Source organism: Orcinus orca, chromosome 10 (assembly GCF_937001465.1).
Source record: "Orcinus orca chromosome 10, mOrcOrc1.1, whole genome shotgun sequence".
NCBI classification, from domain to species: Eukaryota; Metazoa; Chordata; class Mammalia; order Artiodactyla; family Delphinidae; genus Orcinus; species Orcinus orca.
The window spans coordinates 95,384,169-95,410,075 of NC_064568.1; the positions used below are offsets into that span (position 1 = coordinate 95,384,169).

The window sequence follows — 25,907 nt, forward strand, 5'->3', positions numbered from 1 at the left end:
TCAGTCAATCTTTTTCCATGATAAGAAAAACAATAGACCAGCAGAACAAAGTCTGACAAAGTGTCATCCGGGAGTGGGTCTTAAGCTCTGTTTCTCTAGGGAGGAGAACCGCACTTTCTACTGGAAATGCCTCCCTCAAATTCAGGGACATAGATGTTTGTGGTCCTGATTTTTAAGGTGCATAAAAGGAAGCATCAGGTAGAGCAGGGAGCACGGCTATGTGCCCACGATCGTGAATGGAAACACCTGAGTGATTGTCTTAGGGCTGCCCTGAGAATTTACCACTAGAGAACTCTGAGCTGCTCACCTACACTCATTTGGTAAGTAGCCCAATGGAGTCCTCTGTTTAAGTCATAAAATAAGAATCCTAATAAGAGGATTTTCAGGGACTTCCCTGACAGTCCAGTGGTTAGGACTCTGTGCTTCCACTGCAGCGGGCATGGGTTTGATCCCTGGTCGGGGAGCTAAGATTCCCACAAGCTGTGCGGCATGGCCAGAAACACCCAAACAACAAAACAAAACAAAAACAAACTACAAACATTGTAAAAAAAAAAAAAAAAAGGAGGATTTTCCATTTTCCTCCATTTTACGTGTTCAGAATGGCTTACCGTGGAGTTAGTCATGGTGAACAAGAAGAGCAGGTTATGGGGCTTCCCTGGTGGCGCAGTGGTTGAGAGTCCGCCTGCCGATGCAGGGGATGCGGGTTCGTGTTCCGGTCCGGGAAGATCCCACAGGCCGCGGAGCGGCTGGGCCCGTGAGCCATGGCTGCTGAGCCTGCGCGTCCGGAGCCTGTACTCCGCAGCGGGAGAGGCCACAACAGTGAGAGGCCCGCGTACAGAAAAAAAGAAGAGCAGGTTATGCTGGGAAAAGTCACGGCAGCTGGGTAGCACCTTTTGCACAGCTGTCAACGGCTCCTCATGGTTCACACCTGGGAGTTCCATCTATTTCTGTTGCTACGGAGATTTGCAATGGTTTGAGGAAGCGCACTGACTTCTCCTTTCACCCTGCAATCTGAATAAGAATATGTATGCTGATCTAGGCCTCAGCTGTCACACACCTCTACATAAATTAAGAGATCTACTAAATCAGACGCTTACATCTCTCTCCATTCATCTTCCTCCAGCTCATCAATTTCCAGGAACAAAATAAGTTTCTTTATCAAGATAATTGAAAGACAGCAGCCTGCATAACTGGTCTCTATCACTAGCAACTTATGGGATCATTTCTGACCTTCAACCTGAACTCTCATTTTCATCTAAACTTAGCCTCCTGAGCATAACATCATTATGTCTGTAGTGTATGATATGCACTGGAAGTGTAATGGGATAACAAAATGAGAAAAATGTCCACTCTGCACTATTTCTCATACAAAGTTCCACAGCCCAAACCATCCCTCTCCTATACTTATTTAACCAACATTGAGCGAACATCTCATGGCCAAGAGCTAAGTCCAATAGGTTATATAATGCACAGCACAGCCTTTGAGGTTCAGGAACTTACATCCTTGTGCCTATTGAATGTTGAAGGTGGGATGAAAAAAAGAAAGATAAAGGATAAAACATGGGCTATTTTAAAGACATTTGAAAATAATGGCAAACATAAAGAAAAAAATTTTATCACCTGCGTTCTGTGAACTGTCAATAATGACTATTAACACGTGTCTTCAATCCACCCCAGCTCTTTTTCTGTTTTCTTTTCCCCATAGCTGAAATTGTACTGAAAATATAATTTTATTTCCTGATTATTTTTCATTCAACATTATAAGAAGAAAATTCCCACATTACCAGAGAAACCCCGCGGACAAGATTTTTTCCTAATTAGCTGTTTTGCTCTTGCCCTCCTGTGATAGAATCATTCATCACATTTTAAATGCTTTTGCTTCAAGGTTTCATTAGTTTCTGATTAAGCAGGGATTGTAAAGTAAGGTTCCAATGTAACTGAGTTTTGTGCGAGTTTGTTCTAAATCTTGAGTGTGACCATCCACACCTGCATACCCAAGGTTCAAAGGGCGAAGAGCTGACATTGATGGGGAAGAATCCACCCTTCAGATTGGAAAAGCCAGTGCCAGGATTTCAGGCTGGCAAATGCAGGGACAAAAAGAGAGCAGAGGAATTATTGGGAAAGCCAGATTAACTGCTGATCTAAAGCCCAGATTATACTTCTATTATCAATAACTTTATTAGATCAGGTCCAAGAATCTCTTGTTAGAGGTAAGCAAAGGCAGTAGTCAGTCCTCCATGGAGCTAAAGAAATATGGGGAAGTAAAAGAACTTCAGGGTTTAAAGAAAGACATATTCTCTTTAAGCCCAGACACGGGGGACACCAGGGTTAGATGAGCAATAACCAAAAAGTGTTTAGAAGTAGTGTCAATGGCTATTAATTTTAATTAGACTTCTATATTTCTTGAATCTGACTGAATTGCAGAGTTGAATTGTGTTCCCCCCCAAATTCATATATTGACATCCTAGCTCCCACACTAGAGTGGCACTTTATTTGGAAATAGTGTTGTTGCATATGTAATTATTAAGTTGAGGCTATACTGCAGTAGGGTGGGCCCCTAACCAATATGACACCAGTGACCTTAAAAAAAGGGAAATTTGGACTCAGAGATCAAAATCTAGGGAGAACTAGGCAGCACTTAGGCTGCCACAAGCCAAGGAACTACTACAAGCTTGGAGAGGGGTCTGGAACAGATCTTTCCCTACTGGCTTTAGAGAAAGGGGGGCCCTGCTGACACCTTGAGCTTGGACTTCCAGCTTCCAGGACTGTGAGACAACAGTTTTCTGTTGTTTAAGCCACTCAGTTTGTGGTACCTTGTTTCAGCAGCCTCAGAAAACTAATAACAGAAGGAAGCCTACAAGCAATTTCATCCAACCTCCTATTTATTGCACATCTCCTTCCCGATATGGATCGATGTTCACTTCAGCCAGCCTCCATGGAACACTTCCAGGGATGGGGCCACTGTTCTTGGGGCAATGCATGCAATTATTGAATAACTCCAATTATTTCGTGTATGGGTGTCATACTTTTGTGATATAATTGTTAGCAATACTAGCTAATGTTAAGCTTTGCTATTGTTTTTACATAAAGCTCTATTTGACATTCAATAAAAGGGTGCTGCATAGAAAAATATGTGGGCATCTACAGCTTAGCCCATAACCAAGGCACCAGCATTCACTCTGAGGCAGCAAAAGTACTAGGTATGTGGATGGAAACAAACAGCCTCGGAGTTCTGGCTTCGCCAATACAAACTAAAAAGCAAGAGCACACTTCACTCTCTCCTCTGTGACTTACAGAGCCCCAAAGAACAAATCAATGTTAACCTGCTGACCGACTGAGTCATGAGAAGCACAATCTGTGAGCCAGAGCACAGAATTTTCCTTTCCTGCTACAAAAGGGCAGGGAAGGGAAAGAGCTGTGAGTCATAGAGGACCATTGGTAATAGAGAAATCCCACTGGAGTAGTCAAGGGCATGGAAGAAACATCTTCTCTGATATGTTCCATTGCATTCTTTTTTTTCCAACCAGCCATATTTCAGGACGAACTGAGGGCTCGATTGCTGCCATCTCCCTTCAGTCTGATTCAATAAGTATTTGTCGTACATACACTGACCATTTGCCCCAGGGAGAAACAACCCGAGTGATGGAGCTGATGAATCCTTCTGAGCCAGCTGCAAGGGGGCGCCTGGGGGCTGAGTGACTCATGATCAGAGATCAATGCCTCCGGAAGAGGTGGCAAACGGATTTCATTCCCAGAATGCCTGGCTCTGAATGCTGATGAGAAATTCTGTCCCTACTCTGCAAAGGTGGCCTTCCTCCAACACATCCAGTGATGAGATCAAGCCATCTCTGGTAGGAGCAAACTCTCTATTTTCACCCTCCAAGCCTATTAAGAATGTTCCAAGCCCCTTTCCACTGGGGGCACCAAGACCTCTCCACTCATATATTCACATTCAGTGAAATGCACAGACATAAGCATTCACCAAGTGGTGATTACTCCAGGCCAGCCCCATGCTGGGTGCTGTAAGACCCAAGCAAGCCAGGTACCCTGTCCTCACCTGCTGGCGTCAGTTCCTAGGCTGACAGGTCAATGTCTTTTTCACATGGGGATCGGAGAGATCTAACTTCATACTCTGGCACCAGTATTTGCTTGCTGGGGAACGCTAGGCAAAATCCTGGAGGAATTTCATAAAATTTGACAAACTGATTTAGAAATTCATAGGAAAAGCAAAGGATCGGGAGTCGCTGAGCCAATTTTAAAGGTGATGACCAAGGTTAGGGATCTTTCACTGTAAGATATGAGATCAACAACTGGGTGGAACTGTTGTGATTAAAATGATGTGGTATCATGGACCAATGCTGCCCAAGAGAACGCCAGAAACAAACACGCCAATGTGAAAACGTGATGTGTGACAGAGGCGGTGTCACAGATCAATCAGGAAAGCCTGGACTCTTCCCAAATGGTGTTGAGAGAATTGATTATTCCAATAAAAAATCAATTTTGTTTATCAAATACTCCAATTCTCTCCCTCTGGACCCAGGATGGGATTGCACTTCCCGTCCCTTGTGAAGTTAGACATACATGGTCACATGACTTGCTGTGGCCACTGAAATGCGAACAGAAGACCTGTGTGTCACCTTCAAGCACAGTGTGTGACCTGCCACATTCCGCTCCCTGCTTCCAGGATCCTGGATGCCGCTGTCTAGACAAGCTTCCATCAGCCTGGCTCCCTGAGGGGCAGTGATGTGCAGAGACCCAGCACACCCACAGTGGACAACAGCGTCATGAGACATAAATTGGAGGTTAAACCTCTGAGATTTGGGGTTGTTGGTTTCTATTGTATAACCTAGGTTCCTCCTAACTAATACAAAAATAAACCCCAAATTAAACTCCAGGTGATTAAAGATCTAGATGTGAAAACTATAAAAGTTTTGAAAAGGCAAATATTTCTCTGACATCAGAGTACGGAAAGATTTCTTTTGAAGGTTTTTAAAAATTATAAACCATGATGGAAAAGATCAGTGTATTTGACTGCATCCAGCTTAAAGTCATCTGTTCTCCAATACACACCATAAATTGAAGAGATAAGCCACAAACTGGAAAAGATACTTGCAGTGTGTATAACCGACAAAAGATTAGTATAGAACATACATAAAAATACCCTAAAGATCAATAGAGAAAAGACAAACAAGCCAAAAGAAAAATAGGCAGAAGGTGTGAAAAGACAATAAACATACAGAAAAACTGTTGAAATCCTTTAGTAATTGGAGAAATGTCCATTAAAGCAATTTAAGCCATTTCACACTGGTCAATTTGGTAAAAATGTAAAATTTGATAATACCTATGATTGTCAAGGATGTAAAGAAAAACTACACTTGAAGAGCAACTTGGCCAAGTCTAGTGAGGTTGAGAACAGGCATACCTTTCAACCCAATAATAATTCTTCTTTTCAGTGTATTTCCTAGGAACTGCTGCACATTTGCACAAGAAGATGTTTAATCAGGAATGTTCAGGGAAATCCCTGGTGGCCCAGTGGTTAGGACTCCATGCTCTCACTGCTGAGGGTCCGGGTTCAATCTGTGGCTAGGGAACTAAGATCCCACAGGCCACGCGGTATGGCCAAAAAGAAAAAAAAAAAAAATTGCAGGCTTGTGTTTAATGGCAGATAATTAGAAACAATTCAAATATCCATCAGCAGCAGGGTAGGTAAGTAATTTGCCATACATGCAATGGAATACTACACAGCCCCTGTGTCAACATGGATAAATCTCAAAAACCCAACATTAAACCACAACAAAAACAATGAAGTTGCACAAAGTTGTGTGGTATATGTGCCATTTTTACACAATTTGAAAACACATACACCTTAATTCATACATACAAACATTGTACGAATACAATACATACATTGTAAGAGTACTAAAGGGCGCATGGACATGATAAACACAATTGGAGACAGACGGTATTGGGGTCAGGAACATGGGGCGTTTCTAATGCATATGTTTCATTTTAATAATTAAGAAAAAAAATGAAATGAATACAGCTGAGCTTTAGATTGAATTGAAATTGGACAGAGCGGGGAAGTGGGTTCACACATGTTCATTGTGCTCTTCTCTGTACTTTTCTACGAATGAAATTTTTTTCATTTATGACTTCCCAAGGCCTCATAATGAGCAAATGGTAAGATGAACCCCAGATTAGTGTTTTATTCACCTCCCCACACTTATGTTAATAAATTTAAAATCAGTAAATCCTAATTCTAGCATTTCCATACGTCTTTTGCATAAGCCAGCTTCAGAAGACACTGGTTCTCAAACTCGGCTCCGTGTTGGAATTGGTGAGGCCCCTGGGTCCCAACTCCAGAGAGTCTCATTAAATTCATCTGGGATGTGGTCTGGGCGGGAAGGGATTTTTAAGGCTTCCAGGTGATTCTTAATGTGCAGCCAAGGTGGAGAATAACTGCTTTCAAAAAAAGGGGGGAAAAAACTCAGATTTTAGAATCTGGGGGGAAGAACCTCAGGTCTACCATTGCTCTGTAACCTTGGGCAACTGCACTATCCATTTCTCCATCAGTACAATGGGGAGAATATCACCTATTTTGTTGGGTTGCTAGAAGAATTAAATAAGAATGATGTGTATAGATTACCCTATTCAGTATCTGATTTATAGCAGTAGTAAGTGATTTTTCTCCTTAGGAATAAGAAATACAATTCTCATCTATTTTATGGAAGTAAAAATGATAACCACCCCAGATGATCTTACAGGAAATGAACACCAAGCAGATTGCTCAGATCCAGGGAGTGGAAGTAGCATCTTAACACCATCCTCCGGCCCCAGCCCCAGTCTTCTTTCCTCTTCTCCTCCAAACCACTGACTACTCTGCGAAACAGCCTATATATAATCCTGCTGCTCTCTCAGCCTATCTTATTTTAATGAATGCTTGGAATTTTGAAAAGCCACAGTTGCATGTTTACACCCAAAACACAGCCCTTCAGCCAACAACTTGGTCTGTTGATTTCTCAACGTTTCTTCTTAACTGATATCATTATCTCAATGTGTCAAATAATACCGTCAAAGTGATGAATGAAAAATGCTTTTTCCTTTTTTTTTTTTTAGTTTCTTACAATAGAGGGAAAGATGCCGTATTACAAAGCCAAAGCCTTTTAAACCACTTTGCTCCTGAATGAGGCTTCTCTTGACTTCAGAAGACTGGACTCTATTTTCAAGGTCTACTTACTCTTTCTGTATATCACGTACTACAAAAACAATTTTATATGTTCATCATTTTCAGAACTATGTATTTTCTCAAATCTTTCTTTTACATATGTGAGAAGAGACAAGATAAGGAGTTTAGATATCCAAGCCATAAAGAACTATACGTAACAAACTACTATATAGAGAATGGATAAACAACAAGGTCCTACTGTATAGCACAGGGAATTATATTCAATATCCTGTGATACACCATAAGGGAAAAGAATATGAAAAGAATGTGTGTGTGTGTGTGTGTGTGTGTGTATATATGTGTGTGTGTGTGTGTGTATGTGTGTGTGTGTGTGTATAGCTGAATCACTTCGCTGTACAGCAGAAATTAACACAACATTGTAAATCAACTCTACTTGAATAAATTAAAAAAAAAAAGAACTATATGTAGCCTATCAGGTGATGTTGCTCAGCAGACCACATGTGGTGCTCAAGCAAATGTTTAGTGTGAGAGTGATGCATAAGACATAGTTTCTTTTTACAAGGCATATGTTAAGATACTTTTGAAGAATAGATATAATCTTGAAGAGATAACTCAACATACAAGACAGTAAATAATTTAAAGCTCTAGAGACATTCTGTGCAAAAAGACACCATGCCGTGTGGTGTGGGAAGGAGATCGCGGGGCAGAGGATGATGCTTGGTCCGGACCTTAAAGGAAGGATGGTCTGGCAGACCCGGGGGTTGGGCTCCAAAGTCATTCTCCCCTTCCTCATTGCTTCTAGATCCCTGATTTTGTTGGGACAACCATGTGCATATTCTGGAAAATAAACCATGTCTTACAACAATCCTGCTCTCTGTGCAGCTGATGGAACTAGGGATGGGTTTAGGGTCCTGTTTTGCTAAAATTCTGGGAAATATTTTCTTCCCTTCTGCCCCATTCCCTTTCTTTCTGCTTGGATTCCTGTCCTTTACAGATACGATTCTGAAAGCTGAATCATCCTTTTAGTGAACAGTATGGGTGGCATCACCAAGATGATGAAGATAGCAGAACACAAGGATGAACAAGTCTGGGTCACTGGTGACATTGCAGAGCCATTCTGTCCACTCTGGGACTGCTCACCTCCAAATTTTCTGTAATATGAAATAACTATGCATTTATTATTTAATTATTTTGTTGGCTATTCCATCACTGATACAGATGGGCAAGGCATTCCAAGGAGGACAGCAAGAGCTATTAGCATGTTTGGGGGATAATGAACAGACAAATTTGACTGGGCTAGACTTGAGGACTTGATCGAGGGAATAACATTCAGGTCTAGTGAGAAAAAGTATGGGATTCAGAGACCAGAGAGACAGGACATCCAGTCCTGGCTTAGTCATTTACTATCTATGTAACCATGGCAAGTTATTCCACTTGGCTGCATCTAGAGTTCACATCTGTAAAACTGGGATATTTATATATGCCTACCAGTGTTTTTGTGTTAAACACTTATAAACAGTATGTGTTCAATAAATGACATTATTGTTTGAAGAGAAGGCTGAAATACTAGATTGAAGCCAAAATACGGAGGTGTTTGACTGCCAGGCTAACAAATTCAAACACAGTTATATTGATAATACAAAATCCTTGAAGTTTTGCCTATTTACGTCAGTTCCTAGTACGTAATACAAAATGTCTAGCTTTCAACAGAATTACCAAAAATCACATAAGAAGAATACAGAAAAATCACGTGAAAATCACATGAATAACCCTATATCTATTAAAGAAATCAAAACAGTAATGAATAACCTTCCAAAAAGAAAAAGCACCAACTTCAAATGGTTTTCTGGTTATCCTACCAAACATTTAAAAAAGAAATTATGCCAATTCTCCACAATCCCTTCCAGAAAATAGAAGCAGAGGGACTACTTTGTAACTTATTTTACGAGGCCAGCATCACTCCAAAACCAAAACCAGATAAAGACATTATAAGAAAGAAAAAATACAGACCAATATCTCTCATGAACATAGACGCAAAACCCCTCTACAAAATAGTAAATGAAATCCAACAATGTGTAAAAATTATATACCATGACCAAGTGGGATTTATTCCAAGTATACAAGGCTGGTTCAACATTTGAAAAATCAATCAATGTAATCCACCACATCAACAGGCTCAAGAAGAGAAATCATACAATTATATCAATCGATTGAGAAATTGCATTTGACAAAATCCAGCACACATTCATGATAAAAACTCTCAGCAAACCGGGAGAGGGGAATTATTTCAACTTGCTGGAGCATCTACAAAACTCTACACAGCAGCATACCTACTGTTGAAAGACATTTCAACGTTCTTTCATGTTTTCTCCAGAAATGAACTACAAATATAGTCAACAGGCCTTTGATAAAAGAGCAAAGGCAATTCAGTGGAGAAAGGATTGTCTTTAACAAATGCTTCTGGAATAATTGGATATCCATATACCAAAAAAAAAAAAACCCTATATACAGACTTTAAACTTTTCACAAAAGTTAACTGAAAACGAATCATAGACCTAAATGTAAAACATAAAACCATGAAACTTTTTTAAAAATATTTTTTTATATTTGATTGCCTTGGGTCTTAGTTGTGGCATGCGGGATCTTTCGTTGTGGCACGAGGGCTCCGTAGTTGCAGCCCTTGGGCTTAGTTGCCCTGCGGCATGTGGGATCTTAGTTCCCTGACTAGGGATCGAACCCACGTCCCCTGCGTTGGAAGGCGGATTCTTAACCACTGGACCACCAGGGAAGTCCCCATAAAACTTTTTGAATAAAACAAAGGAGAAAATCTAGGTGATCTTGGATTTGGTGAGGAATTTTTAGGTACAACCCCAAAATCAGCATCCGTGGGAAAAAAAAAGTAAATTTAAAGCAGAGAAATCTAACAAATGTTACCTCAGCCATGTGATCAAGGCCCATAACCACCATAAAAAGTCATGTTGACACTATGGACCATGATATGATGTGATGAAAGTGGCACTTTATCTTTGCAATCTTCCTCCCCCAAACCCCAGTCTAATCACAAGAAAAACTTCAGACACAGTTTGCTTGAGGGACATTGTACACAACACCCAAAGCTCTTAAAACTGCCAAGGACTCCTTAGAACTACTTGTCAGTCTCCTTAAGGCTTTCAAGGTCATCAAAAAAAAAAAGGAAAGTCTGAGAAACTGCCACAGCCAACAGGCACCTAAGCAAACATGACAACTAAATGTAATGTGGTGTCCTGGATGGGAGCCTGGAACAGAAAAAGGACATTAAGGCAAAACCAAGGAAATGCAAATAAAGTATAGACTGTAGTTAATAATAATGCATCAATATTGGTCATTAATTGTGACAAGCGTACCCTATGATGTTAGATATTAATAAGAGAGGAAATTAGGAGTGGAGTATATGGGGACTCTCTATATAATTGTCTAAATTTTTCTAAAAGAAAAAGTTTATTTAAGAAATATTTACTTAATGTTGCTCAGAAGCTTGGCATTAAGCCTTCCTCAGAGCCTCCATCCCAAATCAACAAAAAGCTTGGATCTAAGAGTTTAGGGAACAGGGAAATGCAGCCAGTCGTGGAGAAATAAGCCTGGGAGTTGAAGTATATATATTAAGTTATAAACATAATCAACAGAAAGACTAGAAATAGCATAACTAACAAAAGTGGAGAGAAGAGAAAGTAGCAGGTAATGTGAGTTAAATATTTGTCTTCTTAGGGGAATCAAGAAGTACTGTGTAAAGGAGATATGTTTTAAAAAAAATTTTTAAAGGTTAAAAGGAATACTTCTAGGAAGTGCAGGTGGATTTGGAAGAAGAAAACTTTCACTTTTCACCTGGTACCATCCTGAATGTAGCTGCTAGATGGAGATATTAAGATACCTGCTGTGACGATTGACTGAGATCAGGAAACTAAGGCACATGGTTCACCCAAAGTGTAGCACATGGTAAGTGTCCAGTAAACCCCAGAGAGGACTGTCATCGCAGGCCTCCATAAACACATGCTACAGGAAGAGGGAACAGGGCCTCAGATTCCTCAGGGGCTTGATTCATAGACACAAGGTAACTTAACAAGTGCAGGAAACGACTTAATTGCTCAACAGAAGATATCACTTCCGCTTTATTACTGCTTAATGTATAGCATGTTATCATTTTGCAACCCAGTGCTAAGCAGTAATTAGCTGATGTACCAACGTGTCAAATACTTTTACAGGCAACAGACGCCAGCTTCACATTTACCTGTGTAACTGAAAACAAATTATGTCTGACAAATGCTTAATTATTTCTGAATTTCATATTAGCACAGTATCAGCATCTTGCAAAATAGATTTTGACGAAGAGCTTGGCCGCAGTACACCTTTTAAAAGAAAAATACTGACTTTGATGATCTGAGATTTTCAGTTTATGCGGTCATTAATCATGGCAAGTGTTATGTCTCATTACTGCTAGAGAGTTATTTTCTACCCTAAGGGCTATGGAATGTTTATTAGACATAAGTTAAAAAAGAAAATGGTTTCTGCTCATAGATATTCAAATTCTATTAAAAATAATTTCTAAACCAGCAACGATTTTTCCCATTTCTCCATTAAATATAGGAAAGAGTAAGCTTTTAAAAAATCTACCAGGCTGCTCTGCCCAATTTTTCACCCCCTAATATAGTGAGATGATAATAACACCCACAGATAAAAAATCTTTCTCTTTGGTGAGATTGCTACCGAGGATGGGTGTCTCTTGCAATTCTGAACTCCAAGGGACTCTATCCATGTTTCAGGGGGAATCAGTATATGACAGTGCATGGGCTTTTTGAAAAGTTTAACCTTCATTGTGTTGTATATATACCTTGACCACATTATAAGAAAAAGTTCTAAAATTTCTGGAACCCATCAAAGCTCATTTGGAATCACCGCAGCTAATAAATACAGCGAGCATACATTTTCCTGGAAGCCACTCCTAAGCCTGCAGGAGTGGCAGCAAAGGAGAAGCAGGATGTCAAAAAGAAGCAAGTTGATGCATGAACCAGAACCTTGGAAAAGCTCAAGAAAAGAGGCACCATCTCTGAAGATGGGGTCACAGAGCAGTTGAGAGTTGGCACAGAGGAAATTACCCTCCCGGGTCCTCTTGTCTCCTCCCCGGCTTACTGAAGACGAAGGCTTTCTTTCTAAAGGGGTTGCATCAGAGAAAGTCTTTCTCCAGAGGCATAGGGAGCACCTGGGGGTGGAGGTCCGGAGTCCTACTGAGAACAGAGGTATTAAATGACAGGCTACGTATTGAAAAGGGAATCTGACACCCTCCTCCCCTCACTCAGCTTCCAAAACACTGGCAGCCAGCATTTCCTCTGTGGAGAAACTCATCAACTTAAAAGAAAGACCTAGATGGAATGAGAACTGAGCATCCACCAATGAAACAGGAGGACCATCCCCAGAGGCCCATCAGTTGACAAGCCCCAGCCACGTGTACAGTTTCCAACCGGCATGTTTAGTTCCTCACTAAACTGAAAAGACAGCCAAGGATCAGACAGATGAGGGATGGTTCTCCATGCAAGACACAGACCAAAGGAAACAGACAAAATTAACTCAGAGGAAACAGTTGATGGGGGAACAAAAGAACATACAAAAATTCTAGAATGAATATTCTCACTGAGGTACAAAGATACTGTGTTCATGAAATGAGGAGACTGCTGTTTAAAAAAAAGAACAGAAACATTCAGAGAACAAGAAAGCACTCTAAAAAATTTAAAATGATGGCAAACAAAATTAAAGAGAAGGGCTGATAGATCAAATTGAGAAAAATTCTAGGAAAGAGATGAGAAATAGGAGCGAACTAGAAGATCAATCAGGAAGGTTCCAAAGCTAACCAACATGCATTCCAGAAACCAGAAGAGAAAAAAATAGAGGGGAAGATATTTTGTAAAAACGAATACAAAACCATTTCTAGAACCAAGGGAATAAATTTCCACATAGAAAGGGTCTACTGAACACCTAGCACAATAAATGGGGGGAAAAATGAATGTATAACAGTTTTTCACTGCGAAATTTCAGAACAATGTGGACCAAAAACAAAAAAGACACTAACAGTTTCCACAATGGGAAAAAAAAATCACATACAAAGGCTCCAAGACTAGAATACTGTAGAACTTCTCCATAGCAAACTGGGGTTGCATGGCAAAGAAGCAACAAGAGAGAATGACTTCTAAACACAGCATCAATCGAGCCTAAGGCTAGAATAAGGATATTTTCAGACATACGAGGTCTTAAAGAGTTTACCTCTTATGCCTTTTTCCCCCTGCAAGCTGCCGGACAATGTGCTTCATCAAAAAATGAATCAACCAAGAAAAAGATAGCATGTGATTTAAGCAAAGAGGATTCCCAGGATGAAAGGAAGTCCCTGGATGACAGCTGTGCAGAAAGCAACTAATCTAGAGGAGGTCAAGATGACACAGGGCTGCAGGAGGGTACACGGGTAGATTATCCATCCTGTTTGAGAGGAAGGAAAGGCTTTTCAGTAGTGAGAGACTCCAAGGATGATCCAGTTATAAGTGCAGAGAAAGTGAAGTACATTTTTTAATGAGGCAATTAATTCCAGGGAAAACTGCAAATTGTAAAAGAAAGAAAATGGGGGTGGTTTCCAGGGACTGAGGGGCTGGGGAAACGGAGTTACCATCCAGTATCCAAGAGGACTACGTGCTAGAGACCTGCCCTACAACCCTGCGCCTCCAGTTAACAGCTAAGTGTTATTGAGAGTAGATTTCAGGTGAAGTGTTCTTACTACGAAAAAGGAGGTGGGACAAGAGGAAATTACCAGAGGTGATGGATTTGGTTATTACCTTGAGTGTGGTGATGGTTTCACAGGTATATACACACCTCCAAACTCATCACATTGTATACATTAAAATGTCCAGGGGTTTTTTTTTAAATTTTAAATTAATTATTTAATTTTATTTAAATTATTATTAAATTTTTAAATTATTAAATTATTAAATTTTATTTAAAATTATTTAATTTTAAATTAATTAATTTATTTGGTTGTGCCAGGTCTTAGTTGTGGCAGGCAGGCTCCTTTAGTTGCGGCTCGCCAGCTCCTTAGTTGCAGCACGTGGACTCCTTAGTTGCGGCAGGCAGGCTCCTTAGTTGTGGCATGAGAACTCTTAGTTGCATGTGGGATCTAGTTCCCTGGCCAAAGATTGAACCCGGGTCCCCTGCATTAGGAGCTCGGAGTCTTAACCACTGCACCACCAGGGAAGTCTGTGTCCAGGTTCTTTTGTCAATACTCTTTTCCTTCTCCTAATGACCACAGCTATCTGCCTGCTGTGTGTGATAAAGCTCTTGGTGTTTGTTTCACAGATAAGTTTTCAGTACCCAAATGCTTTGATCTTACTTCTCTAGGAAAAAGGAGGAAGTTGAATAATTCCGATGATTATTTCTTGTCTTCATTACATATTTTTACAGCTAGATATGACTTCTAGGAATAAAATAATGTCTATCCAGCTGCATCTTGGTTGCCCATAATTTCGTAATCCATGTGGAAAACAGAAGTTGGCTGATGTTGACTCAGCAGCGGGGACGTGTAAGGTGAAAAGCAGACTTGGACTTCAAAGGCCTTGGTTAGAACCTGGCTCTAGCACTTCTCACATGACTCCTTTGACCTTTTCTCAGAGTTTTACAGTCTGTGAAATAAAGCAGCTGGACTGTAATCTTAGAAATCTTTCCAGCCCTAACATTCAATGATCAAAACTTTAAGTCTGGTACATGTTTTTCAAAATTTGGAACCTTGTGTTCCATTGTTTGAGAATTAACTGGGGAAGTTTCATCGGCTCAAAAAATAACCAGTACTTTCTTCTGCTTGCACCCTCCTTCTGCATGTATTTAGCTACTTCCCTACATGTAATGTGAATACGGATGCTGGGTGAGAGGCAGAGTTTGACTGTGTCATTCCATAAAACTTCAATAAGAATGTGAATTGTTTAATTTGGAAACAAGTGAAATGATCGACATTTTACTGACGCTGCTACTGTCAGCCTGTTCCTGTCCTCCTTTGCATTTCACCATTCTACTCGGACCTACTGTCTAATTATGACTTTCTTCTCGACTGCCTTCTTAATTCATGTACTGGCCCTGTGATTTACATCTGTAGGCAGAGTCCACGTTATGACTGTTTTATCAATTTTCTAGTGAAAATTTCACAAAATGGGCTCCACAGAGCACTCATTCCACACAATATCAATCGATGTTTTGAGAAAAACTAAGTTTGAGAAAACATTGGATTAAATCGCTAAGTAGGTTTCTTTATCTGAATGTCTTGAACACTTTCCTGGGCTGATGCTCAGTGAGCATCTCTAAGAAGATACAGTGTGCACAGCTACTCAAACGTGCACAGCCAGGAGGTCCTCTCTTGGACCACCTACCTGGATACGTTCCATGTCATATATTTCAGAACAACTGCTTTAATAAGATACTCTTTTTAAACACCAAGATTGTCTTTATATTTTTCAATAGAGTGTGACAGACATGGATAGCATGTCAAAAAGTCAAGGAATATTTGTATATTATGCATAATAGGGAGTCAATAATGTGAGTTAAATAATGAATCGTTTTATCAAAAAATCTGACAAGGTTCCCATTTGGGATATAAAGCTGTAGGTAAGGAAGAGGATGAAGTAATCAGACGTGCAAACTTCCTCCTCAGTTCCAAGAACTGGTCTCCTGGTGCCATGTCACTCCATCCTCCAGTGTAGCAGCAGAAAAATCTCACAAAATGATGATACATTTTGCTCCCTTTCAACTAGTGATTAGAGTTGGTCAAATTATGAGCTGAGAATAATTTTATCATTTTTAAAACTCTAACCAAAAATAAAATTTTTGATGACAATAAACTTAACCATAGAAATACATAGTTCCAGCTGGAATATCTTGAAACATCACATCAGATGGAAGCAGTGTCACCAACCAGCCCATCGTATGGCTCAGGATAACTTCCATTGCTTAGTAATGGCGGATACTGTACAAGAGGAAATGATTACCCCTGAGACGAGCAGCTGAACCCATTATTCTATGAGAAGTCATACATGTAGTTGTCAGAGGTCACAAAAATATTTTTAAATGGTCCTTAAATGGATAATTACCAACGGGTGGGAAACTAATGTTGTTCTTTTTAAAATCTCTTTCAAATTTCATAAAATGTGAAGACTTAGTGTGTGTGTGTGTGTGTGTGTGTGTGTGTGTGTGTGTGTGTGTGTGCGCGCACGTGCAGGAGATGTGGAGGGGGGTGGCAGTGGGGAGCTGTGGGTTCTTCCATAAATGGCATTAAAGAAATCAGAGGAAATGGGAAAAAAGGAAAAGTGCAGAGGTTTTGGCTCAGCACGTAACAAACACAGATGTTCATTTATTGACTAATAAGGTTATTTAGTATTAAAAAATAACATTTCATAGCAAAAGTGTTATTTTAATTCACCTCATATTCCACATTAGAAGCGAAGCTTTCTTATCTATAGATATGAAACAATAAAAATCTTATTTATTCTAAACTATTGAGAAGGAATTTGAGACATTAAACCAACTCTCAGAATGATCTGACCCTAGTCCAGTATACATTTATTAGCCAAAAGATAATCCATGATTGGCTCAACCAAATTAGAACTGTATTGGCAAGAGTCAGGGAGAGACATCAAGTTTAGGATTATACAGCATACATCTTACCTACACATAATACTTACTAAACATTTTAAAACATTATGTAAAGACTATAGGATCTATTATGTGCACTGGCAATAGCTCTGCATGTATTCCATCTACCACTCAAGGGACTGGAAAATCTAAAAAACTGGAGTGCACGTGGGGAAAGTTCTCAAACAGTATCAAGGCTGGAAACATACAGTGAACTTTATGAATGAACCCACCACCTAGATGGGTTTTAGGAAGGGAGGGAATGGTCAGACAATAAACAAGAGGTTATTCTGACCAAACAAGATCACTTTGAAGAATAAACTGAGGAGTGAACTAATTACTAGAATAACAAGAAGATGGAGCTGTCTTAAGTGAAGAGTTCAAGAAGAAGATCTGATAAAGAGTTAGGCAAAGGAGTCTGAAGAAAAATCACACATAGTCCAAACATGATTTGAAAGATAACCAGAGAGCTTGATAAGCAACTTAAGTAAGAGTGTAATGACGTGTTTCAGATGGGTGGTTAAGAAACCCACGTGGTACACTGAAAGTTTGAGGCTAGACTCAAGGGCAGTATTTACAGGTTTAAAACACTGTTATTTCACATAAGATTTGGGTTTCTTCTTCTCTGATCTTATAGAAAATACCTCAGGAGATAAAAGATTATTATACATTTCAGTTTAGTCCTTCAATAATTGGATGACTGTAACGGTGTGTTCCAACCTTAAGATTTACCAAAGCATTAGACGGGTGTAGGCTCCTATGATTCCATCTCCTCCACAATTCACCTGCCGAGAGGCACTGGACCATTGTCTCTTGAAAACCTAGATTAGACGAGATTTCATATCTTTGGAAGAATGAAATAATTGATTCAGGCAAGGATGATCTCTGGATGCTAAGGCCATCAGGTAAAAGTTTTTAGGGAAGATGATAATTTGCAAGATGCCAAAGTATCACCCCACAGATTACTTGCTAATTGCACAGGGGAAATGGTGAGACTTGGAGGTCACCCTCTTAACTGAGTGATGGGTCAGTATTTCTAATGGTGGGGCAACACTCCATTCATGTCTCATGTGATGCAATTCCAAATGATGGCATCATCTAAGACAACCTCTTGCCCCAAATCTGAATCCAACCACACTTCTAAACCTAATTTTCAGTTTACAGGAAATACAAGTGATAGAATAACATTCAACACCACCATTTGCCTGAAAGTCAGACAAATCCAGAATGTGGGACATTGTCCAAAGTAACTGGCCTGCTTCAAGTCAATGTCACAGGGAAAACAAGGTGGGGTGACTGTTCCAGAATAAAAGAGAATAAAATACACAACAACCAAATGCAACGTGTGAAGCTTAACTGGATCCTGGTTTGTGCTTTGCGTTTTAAACTCTAAAAGATATTTGGGGAACAAATAGAAAAATCTGTATAGACTGCATATTAAATAATATCACAGAAGTATTTTTGAATGGTCTTAGATATAGTAATGATATTTTAGTTAGAGTAAGTCCCTTATGCTTAGGGGAGAGAGAGAAAAACAGATATAACAAAAGGTTGACTGCTGATAACTCTAAGTGGTTAGCGTACTAGTGATCACTATAGGATTCTATCAACTTTTCTGTATTATTTTAAAACTTCATGAAAAAAGCTTGAAAAATCTTTTAACATACTAATCTGTGTTCACCTAGTAATCCTACTTCTACCTTCTGTCTCTCGGCTCCGGTGACCACACGTGCCCCAATTTCCATGCCTGTCCTACCTCCCTCGCTCTGGCTGCTCCTAGGCAGTCCCTTTGCTGGAGCCTCTGCTGATCCTTCAAAGTTACAGCTTCAGAGCTCAGCCTTGGCCCTCTGCTCCCTCTCTCCATTTCTCTATTCCCTTAGCTTCAGTTGCTATTGAATGCCAAAGACTCCCAAATGTAAGTCTTCAGGCCAGACCGCTGATCTGGGGCAAATGAATCTGAACATTGAAAGAAACTTTCGTGCCTAAACCATCACACTTCACGGGCAAACCAAGGTCTAAAATGACTTACTAACAGCCTATTCTTTTCTCTTATGAAATGTAAAGGGAAAATGTTAATATGTTACAAATCTATAAACTTCTGATTAATTAAAATGCTTATATAGAGTAATTGTTCCATAATTGAATGTTTAATTAAATCAAGGTTCAACCACTTTTACAGATATATTAGCGCCTACTCCTACTTAGTATACAAAATATTCAGGACACAATTTTCTTTTAATTTCTATTAAAGCACCTTCATGTCAGAACCATAGAGATTATCTGTACACTGAGTATACTTAGATTTGGATTATAACACAGATTTAAATGCTATAAGCAAACGAGCTGAATCTGTATTGTCTCCAGGACTCACTTGGAATTTACACCAATTTTAACATTTAGTTACCTGCATTATTATTACTACTACTACTACTACTACTATTCTTATTCTCTTTCTTCTCTTTCACACAAACCTAAACTTGAAGGGAAGACCCAATATTCTAGCATCTCACAGAGGAGTAAAATTCATAAAAGATCTGAGGCAAAGAGAAGTAGACATCTAACACAGGGGTAAAGAGGTGGAAAACACACAAGGCTCAAGTTCAAGAGCAAACGGTTAAACTTTTTCAGGGATCTTACTTTTAACCAAACTGCTCATTGGTTTTGAGGAAGGTTCTGGAATAATTTGTGGTGCTTCTGCAGTGTTTCAAAAGAATTAGGGCAAGTATTTATTATTACCAAGAAGACTGAAAAGAGAACAATTCCCCAAAAATGCAGAAACATGTAGAACCGTAATTTGCCTCCAATATACTCTTTCAAGTTAACTAATTTCCATCTCTTCTACACCCCAGGACTCACAGGGCTCATATTTATAATGACTGTCAGTTTGCCTATCAATACAGGATTCCTTTGGTTTCCACGTCTACCTGGTTGGCGGATTAAGAAATTTCTTCAAACTCAGGGTGTCTTGGAAGCCTAGTATCTCTTTACAATCAGGCAAATGCACATCACTTGAGGGTCTCTCAGCAGAGAAGCATGAGTTCACACCTTAGGTTATGACTAGCACAGGTAACTGTTTTCCTTAACAGGTCTTTCCTCATTTATGTAGATTTCAGGAGTGAATGAAACCATTACTCTCAATTAACATATGGTGCCAATTCACTAATTATCATAAGCATAAAACTGCTACATAGTCCCAAATTATTTCTACTTTGCCTAACACTGGTCATGTTTAATTATCAGGTAATTTTTTTAAACTTGCCCAGATCACACAAGATTAGTGAATTGCTAACTAAATTGGCTTCTATTTTGCTGAGTAGCTCGGCAAAATCTGGAAAACAAATCAAACAAATTAAAAGCAAAAAGTTTTATTATAAAGACAATGTTTTTATTTCATCTCTCCTATTTTTTCCTTTTTTTCTTTAAAAAAAAAGGTATGAAGGCCTTTTAGAAGTAGGATGGAGAAAATCAGCTTTGTCAGAAACTTCTGGAATCTTCATATGACAAAGGGATTAGCTTAACCAGTGTTTTTGAAAGCTCACGTTTGCAGTTATCTAATGTTAAAAGAAGTCCAAAATAAAATTGAATTTCAACCATCAGTCAGAGAAATCAAACTTCTAGCTTGGAAATAATAACAATTTAATGGACAAACAAAACATCACCACAATAAATAAGACTGAAGCACTGTCCTTTTTTCATTCAACAGCACGAAGAGTTTTTTGTTGTCATACATTTAAAACTCTTTAACACCGAATTAACTTACTGGCAACTAAAAAAAAAAAAAAAAGACTATCACAATACAAAGAGAGACACAAATTTAGCACTGCAGACATTATACAAAGAAGCAAAATGCATAGTACCCATGTCCAGAGCTTTCTAGAAACCTCATCCTATGATAAGTCACCAATTTATTTGATGTTACATTTCAGGCAACATGAACATTTTTAAAAAACCTTATAAATATATAAATCCGGACCACAAAACATCTCCTAAACATTATATTTACTCTAAGTACAAATGGATATTTGGAAATTGCATTCACAATGCTATCTAAACTAGATTTCGTGAAATTATAAGTGTATTTAGCTGTACTGGGGCTTAAATTCATTGGGCCACATCCCACATATACTTTCCTGTCATACCTAGCCTGGGCACACATATTCTCAAAGTTAATAGTTACAGAATTAAAGTCAAACTACTATTCTAGAAATAAGTGTCATTTTTTTTTACTGAATAAAGAGATTGGAACTGGTTCACTGTATTTCAAGCAACAAATGTTTCATCACAAACAAGTTAAAGTAGTCTTAGTAATGCCCCTTTCTAAGAGTTATAAATATTTAAATGTTTATCATCAGTAATGAGTTTTAGACTAAAAAGCTTTTTTTTTTTTTTTTTTTTTGGCCTACTTTCTGTGGGCATTCTATTCCCTCAAACCTAAAATCTGCTAACCGATTTCTTCTCATAAATATATACATTCAACTTCCCCTACATCATGAAAAGAAGTTCATTAACTCAAGTCACATAGCTTATGCTTTTATTTGAAATCGACTGCATAAGAACTTGAATCCATTCTAAAAGGGACTTAACAGGGATGGCAATAGTCACATTGCACTCTGCCCCTCCATCTTACCTCCTTGAAGGATCTTTTCGATTCAGGGTATCAACTTGGCATGATGTTTCTTGCCCATCCTTCTCCCTGGCCTACTGCAACACAGTCTGGCACATAAGCCTAAACCATAGTATTTTGGTACAGCTCAGTAAAGCACAGCAAAATACTTAGGTTCTCAGCACATCAAACCATGAGCTTGAACAGCTCCTGAATTGTTTCTGGGTTTCCACTGCCGCAATTTACCCCAAATTGTTATGGGATTAAGTTGAGTCCGTAATAGAATTTAAAATACAATGGGAAAAAAACAAAATCCACATAAGGTTATGGCAACTAACTTGAACGGAACCTCACTCAGGATAAGGAATGGGGCTGACTGAACAACGTGGTTTAAAAAAAAAAGAAAGAAACTAAACGAAAATGCTTTAAGGAAAAGCTCAAATCAGATCTCTGAACGATAACTGCTCTGAGAGAATTTCAGAGAAGGCTGGAGAGTGGAAAATAAACGTGGAGGAAAGTGCGTGTCTCAAAAACAAGCGGCCACATTCCGCCTTGAAGTTTACTCTGATGCAAATTCCTCAATGTTTTTAATTCTCTTTAGTGATGCGGCAAAACAGGTACATAACTGAAACCACACAAGAGGCGAGGGTCCTCTTGGCAAGGAGCATGCGCAGAGGGAACCAGCATCCGGGCTGAAGAGGACCCACAGAAGCGCCAACAATGGGACAGGGGCAGGGGCTGAGCACTGAGCAAACAGGCGTGTCTCGGGGCTGCTCTCCTCTTGGACACCCTCCATCCCCGGCTAAGATTATGAGAAGAGGAATCAGTTCATGCCTAACTGTCCACAAAGACCCCTACGGCAGCATAACACGCCTGGCCCTGGCGTCTGTCTAGCAGCTCTGAGCGGAACCTGCCCTTTCTCTGGGAAGACTCAGAAGGGCTCTAGGAAGGCTTAGCTGATCCCTTTTTCTTTTTTGCTAACACATAAGCAGCAACGAACATTTTTACTTCCAGCACACAGGGGAACCAACTGAGTCAACATTTTGATGGAAAACGGACCACGAATATGTGCCCAGTGGCTTTGTTCACGCCATGGGCACCGATCACAGAGAATGCGCGAGAAAAGATGGGCTAAATGACCTCACTTGAAACGTGGCAACGTGTGTCAAATTCTGAGCGTGCGTCTCGGTTAAGAGGACGGTGCCAAACAGTCTAGGAATTCGTGACAGACGCACTGGCAGAAGCCATATACCATCAGGATGACGAGGCTGGAAGGGACGAGGCTGACGAAGACCACCCCGAGGGTGACCTTCTTGGATACTAGTAAGTAGATGCCCAAGGGCAAGGAGCTGAAGTACAGCAAACCTAGCAACCATACCAACACCCGGATGGACGTCTGAAAGAGCAGGGACGTGCAGTTCCACACGGTCCAGTTGTGCGACATGGTGGTCGCGGAGTCGAAGCTGGAGGGCCTGTAGAACTCGACCACGGGCGTGGAGCTGAGCGACGGTGAGCTCTCCCTCTGCACCTCCATGATCGTGATGACCAGGCAGTTGGAGGACGCGTGGGAAGGGCTGACCAGCGAGGCCAGCCGCTTGGGGGTCAGCAGCAGCTCCGTGGGGTTCTCGGGCAGGCACTTTTTGCCTTTGCCACCACAAGTCAAGTTCACGAGGATGTTGCTGTCATCGGGCAGGCTGCCGACTTCGTCATCCGGCAGGCATGTCTCGAACCTGCAGAAAGGGCAGACGATGACGCCGCGCGGGGAGTCCCCGAAGTCTATGATCTTGTAGAGGCATTTGGCACACACCCTGTGACAGCACTCCAGCACTTTGGGTTTCCTCTGTCTCAGGTTGTACCGGTTGTAACAGATCTTACACTCCAGCTCGTCCGAGACCTGAGACTCAGTGGCATCCTCTGGCGGCTGACTGGCCATCCTGAATTCTGTACGTCCAGTCTTGGGCCAGATGGGTCTCCTTGAAGGACGACTTCGATGAAGCTGTCTCTCCGAATATCACATCATTCGAATCAGGCAGAGATGCAAATGGGCAGGAAGAGGAGGGACAGAAATCTTCCAGGCATTTTTTTCAGCTGCTACTTATCTCTCTGTGTCTCAAACGCATATTTACAAAGGCCACATGAAGGGTCTGCAAAGGAAAAGAAATTCTAATATTGTGAACAGTTCACTGAAAAGTGCTTTATGGAATTTTCTGAGCTTCAACGATTAGAAGCGGTAGACTTGAAAGGTTAAATCCCCTTCATCTTTTCACACATTTCTGCCTCCAGGATAGGAAAGTGTTATCTCCATGCTTAGCTTTTTCAGTCCACAAATATGATAGTAAAGAAGGAATTAAGAATCGTAGTGGTGTGAAGTACACTCCAGAGCACTGTGGGAATGGCTCGATATAGAGATTTTTCTCTCTGAAACTTGTAACAAATGCTGGCCTCTATGAAGATTGAATGGGACACTTACCAGAAATAGATGTTTGCAATTAAACTCCATTCAATATAGACTCACTCATTCAGCGGATCATTGGTATAAGCTCCAATTGTCTAAATACCCTCAATAGTGCTTAGGAACACACAAAAGAAGGGAAATCTTAAGGATAAAGATTTAAAATGTGTTTTCAGAAAGTGCTTTATAAAGATGAGAGCGCATTTAAATACAGCAGACGGTTCTCACCTTCCCAGTGTAAAGAAATCTGTTATAAATGCCTTCCTTATCTGACTAATCAATTTCAAACTTTTTGTTTCAATACTAGTCTTGCAAACCATGGTTGTATACATACGTACACTCAAGGAAGAGTGAAGCATATGACACCTGACATAAGCATTATAACCAAGTCAAGTCTAATTCCCAAGACAAAGAAGTAAACAGAGCACATGTGCAGTTATGTCTCCAAATAGGAAGAATCGTGCATGCCTGGCTATCAAGAAGTACTCAAACTTCACCCACTTGCCTACAGAAAGCCTGATACAATCAACAGTCCTTAATGTTGACCCCTCGTTGCTATTACTACTGGCTCTGGACAAATGGCTGAAAGCTGATTTCACTCACGTACACAGTCTGTTCTCAATTATTAGCACTAATGGAAGGGAGCAGCAATATGGGAAATCTCTAAATAATTTTTATTTTGCTTTAATATATGTGATTGGGGCGGTAGTACATTTGTCTTAAATTATGTTTTGCTTGGAAAAATATCAAAATGTAATTGAATTTCTGAGCAGACCCCCAAGCAATAACAGCAGAAGGCTGTCATAACAGTGCTGAGAGGGAGACTGCAACTCTGCTAGAATTTTAAGTTTGTTATGGCTCCTACTGCCTTAAAGAGAAGAGGCAGTGGGTAGGGAAACTTGGATGATTTTCGAAATCATGTATAATTGGTTTGTGAATACATATTATCTTCCTTTTTCATTATGACTTAGTTAATTTTTAAATTGACTTCATATCATATAAGAATGGATAGTATAATGGTTAGCGTGGCAAGATACTCTTGGTGGGAAAAGGAAGTCAATCAATAAATAGAATCTCTGGCATCAGCCAAAAGAATGTAGGTAGAGTTTTTTTTAATAGAGTGACTGTATATGAAGGCATGTATTTCAAAATTGCTACCATAAGCTAATTTCTCTGTATCCACACTTACATGCAAAAAAGAATATATAGACACAAACATCAGCTCTTCTATCCCTTTCCCTTCCACGTGCCCAAGTCCTTGCAAAATGTGACTTTATCTTGCCACAGTTCTACAAAGCTGGCTTTTTATTCTCTTGGGGGATGAACATCTCCAGGACGACAGTCAAGGGACAAGAAGGAGCTCTATCCCTGTCACCACTGCCAGTCCTATAGCTGCCTGCAGAGGATGGTCCCTAGTCCTGGGCAGGTCACTAGTGATCCAATTTCTGGACGGCTCCCATTCCATCAGCTCTCTTGGTAGCCACACACAGACCCAACGCCCATCCCAAGAGAACACGTTGTACTCTCTCTGCAGCTACCGTCCCACCCAGCCTTGCTGGAGCTGATGGTAACAGTAGAACTCATAGCAGTAACTGCCTCCATTACTGTCAAAAGGACTGATGGGCGTGAAGCTGTGTGAATAAGGAGGAAACAGGATGCAAGCGTATACATAAAGACATCAGGAAAAGAGAGAGTAAAACACTCAGTGAGGATAAGTAAGCACAATGACATCTACAGGCACAGAGAGCCAGAGCACACATCTAGAAACACCCACAAAAGGCTTATGTGTAATGAAACCAGACCCCTACCTTACATCAGTCACAAAAATTAACTCGAAATGTATTAAAGACTTCAATGTTTAAGACTGGAAACCATAAAACTCCTAGAAGAAAATATAGGGACAAAGCTCCTTGACATGAGTCTCAGCAACGACTTCATTTTGAATATGACACCTAAAGCACAAGCAACAAAATCAAAAATAA

The 25,907-nt window shown here is 40.1% G+C and overlaps 1 protein-coding gene across 1 annotated transcript in view; it reads right to left on the reverse strand.

Moving 5' to 3' along the window:
* Positions 1-20,489: 20,489 nt before the first annotated feature.
* Positions 20,490-25,907, reverse strand: part of RNF182 (ring finger protein 182) — a 54,734-nt gene continuing 49,316 nt past the window's right edge. Inside the window, exon 2 of the mRNA XM_049716371.1 lies at positions 20,490-23,617. Coding sequence (XP_049572328.1) covers positions 22,663-23,406 — 744 coding nt within the window. The 5' untranslated portion in view covers positions 23,407-23,617 and the 3' untranslated portion in view covers positions 20,490-22,662. The remainder of the gene's footprint in view (positions 23,618-25,907) is intronic.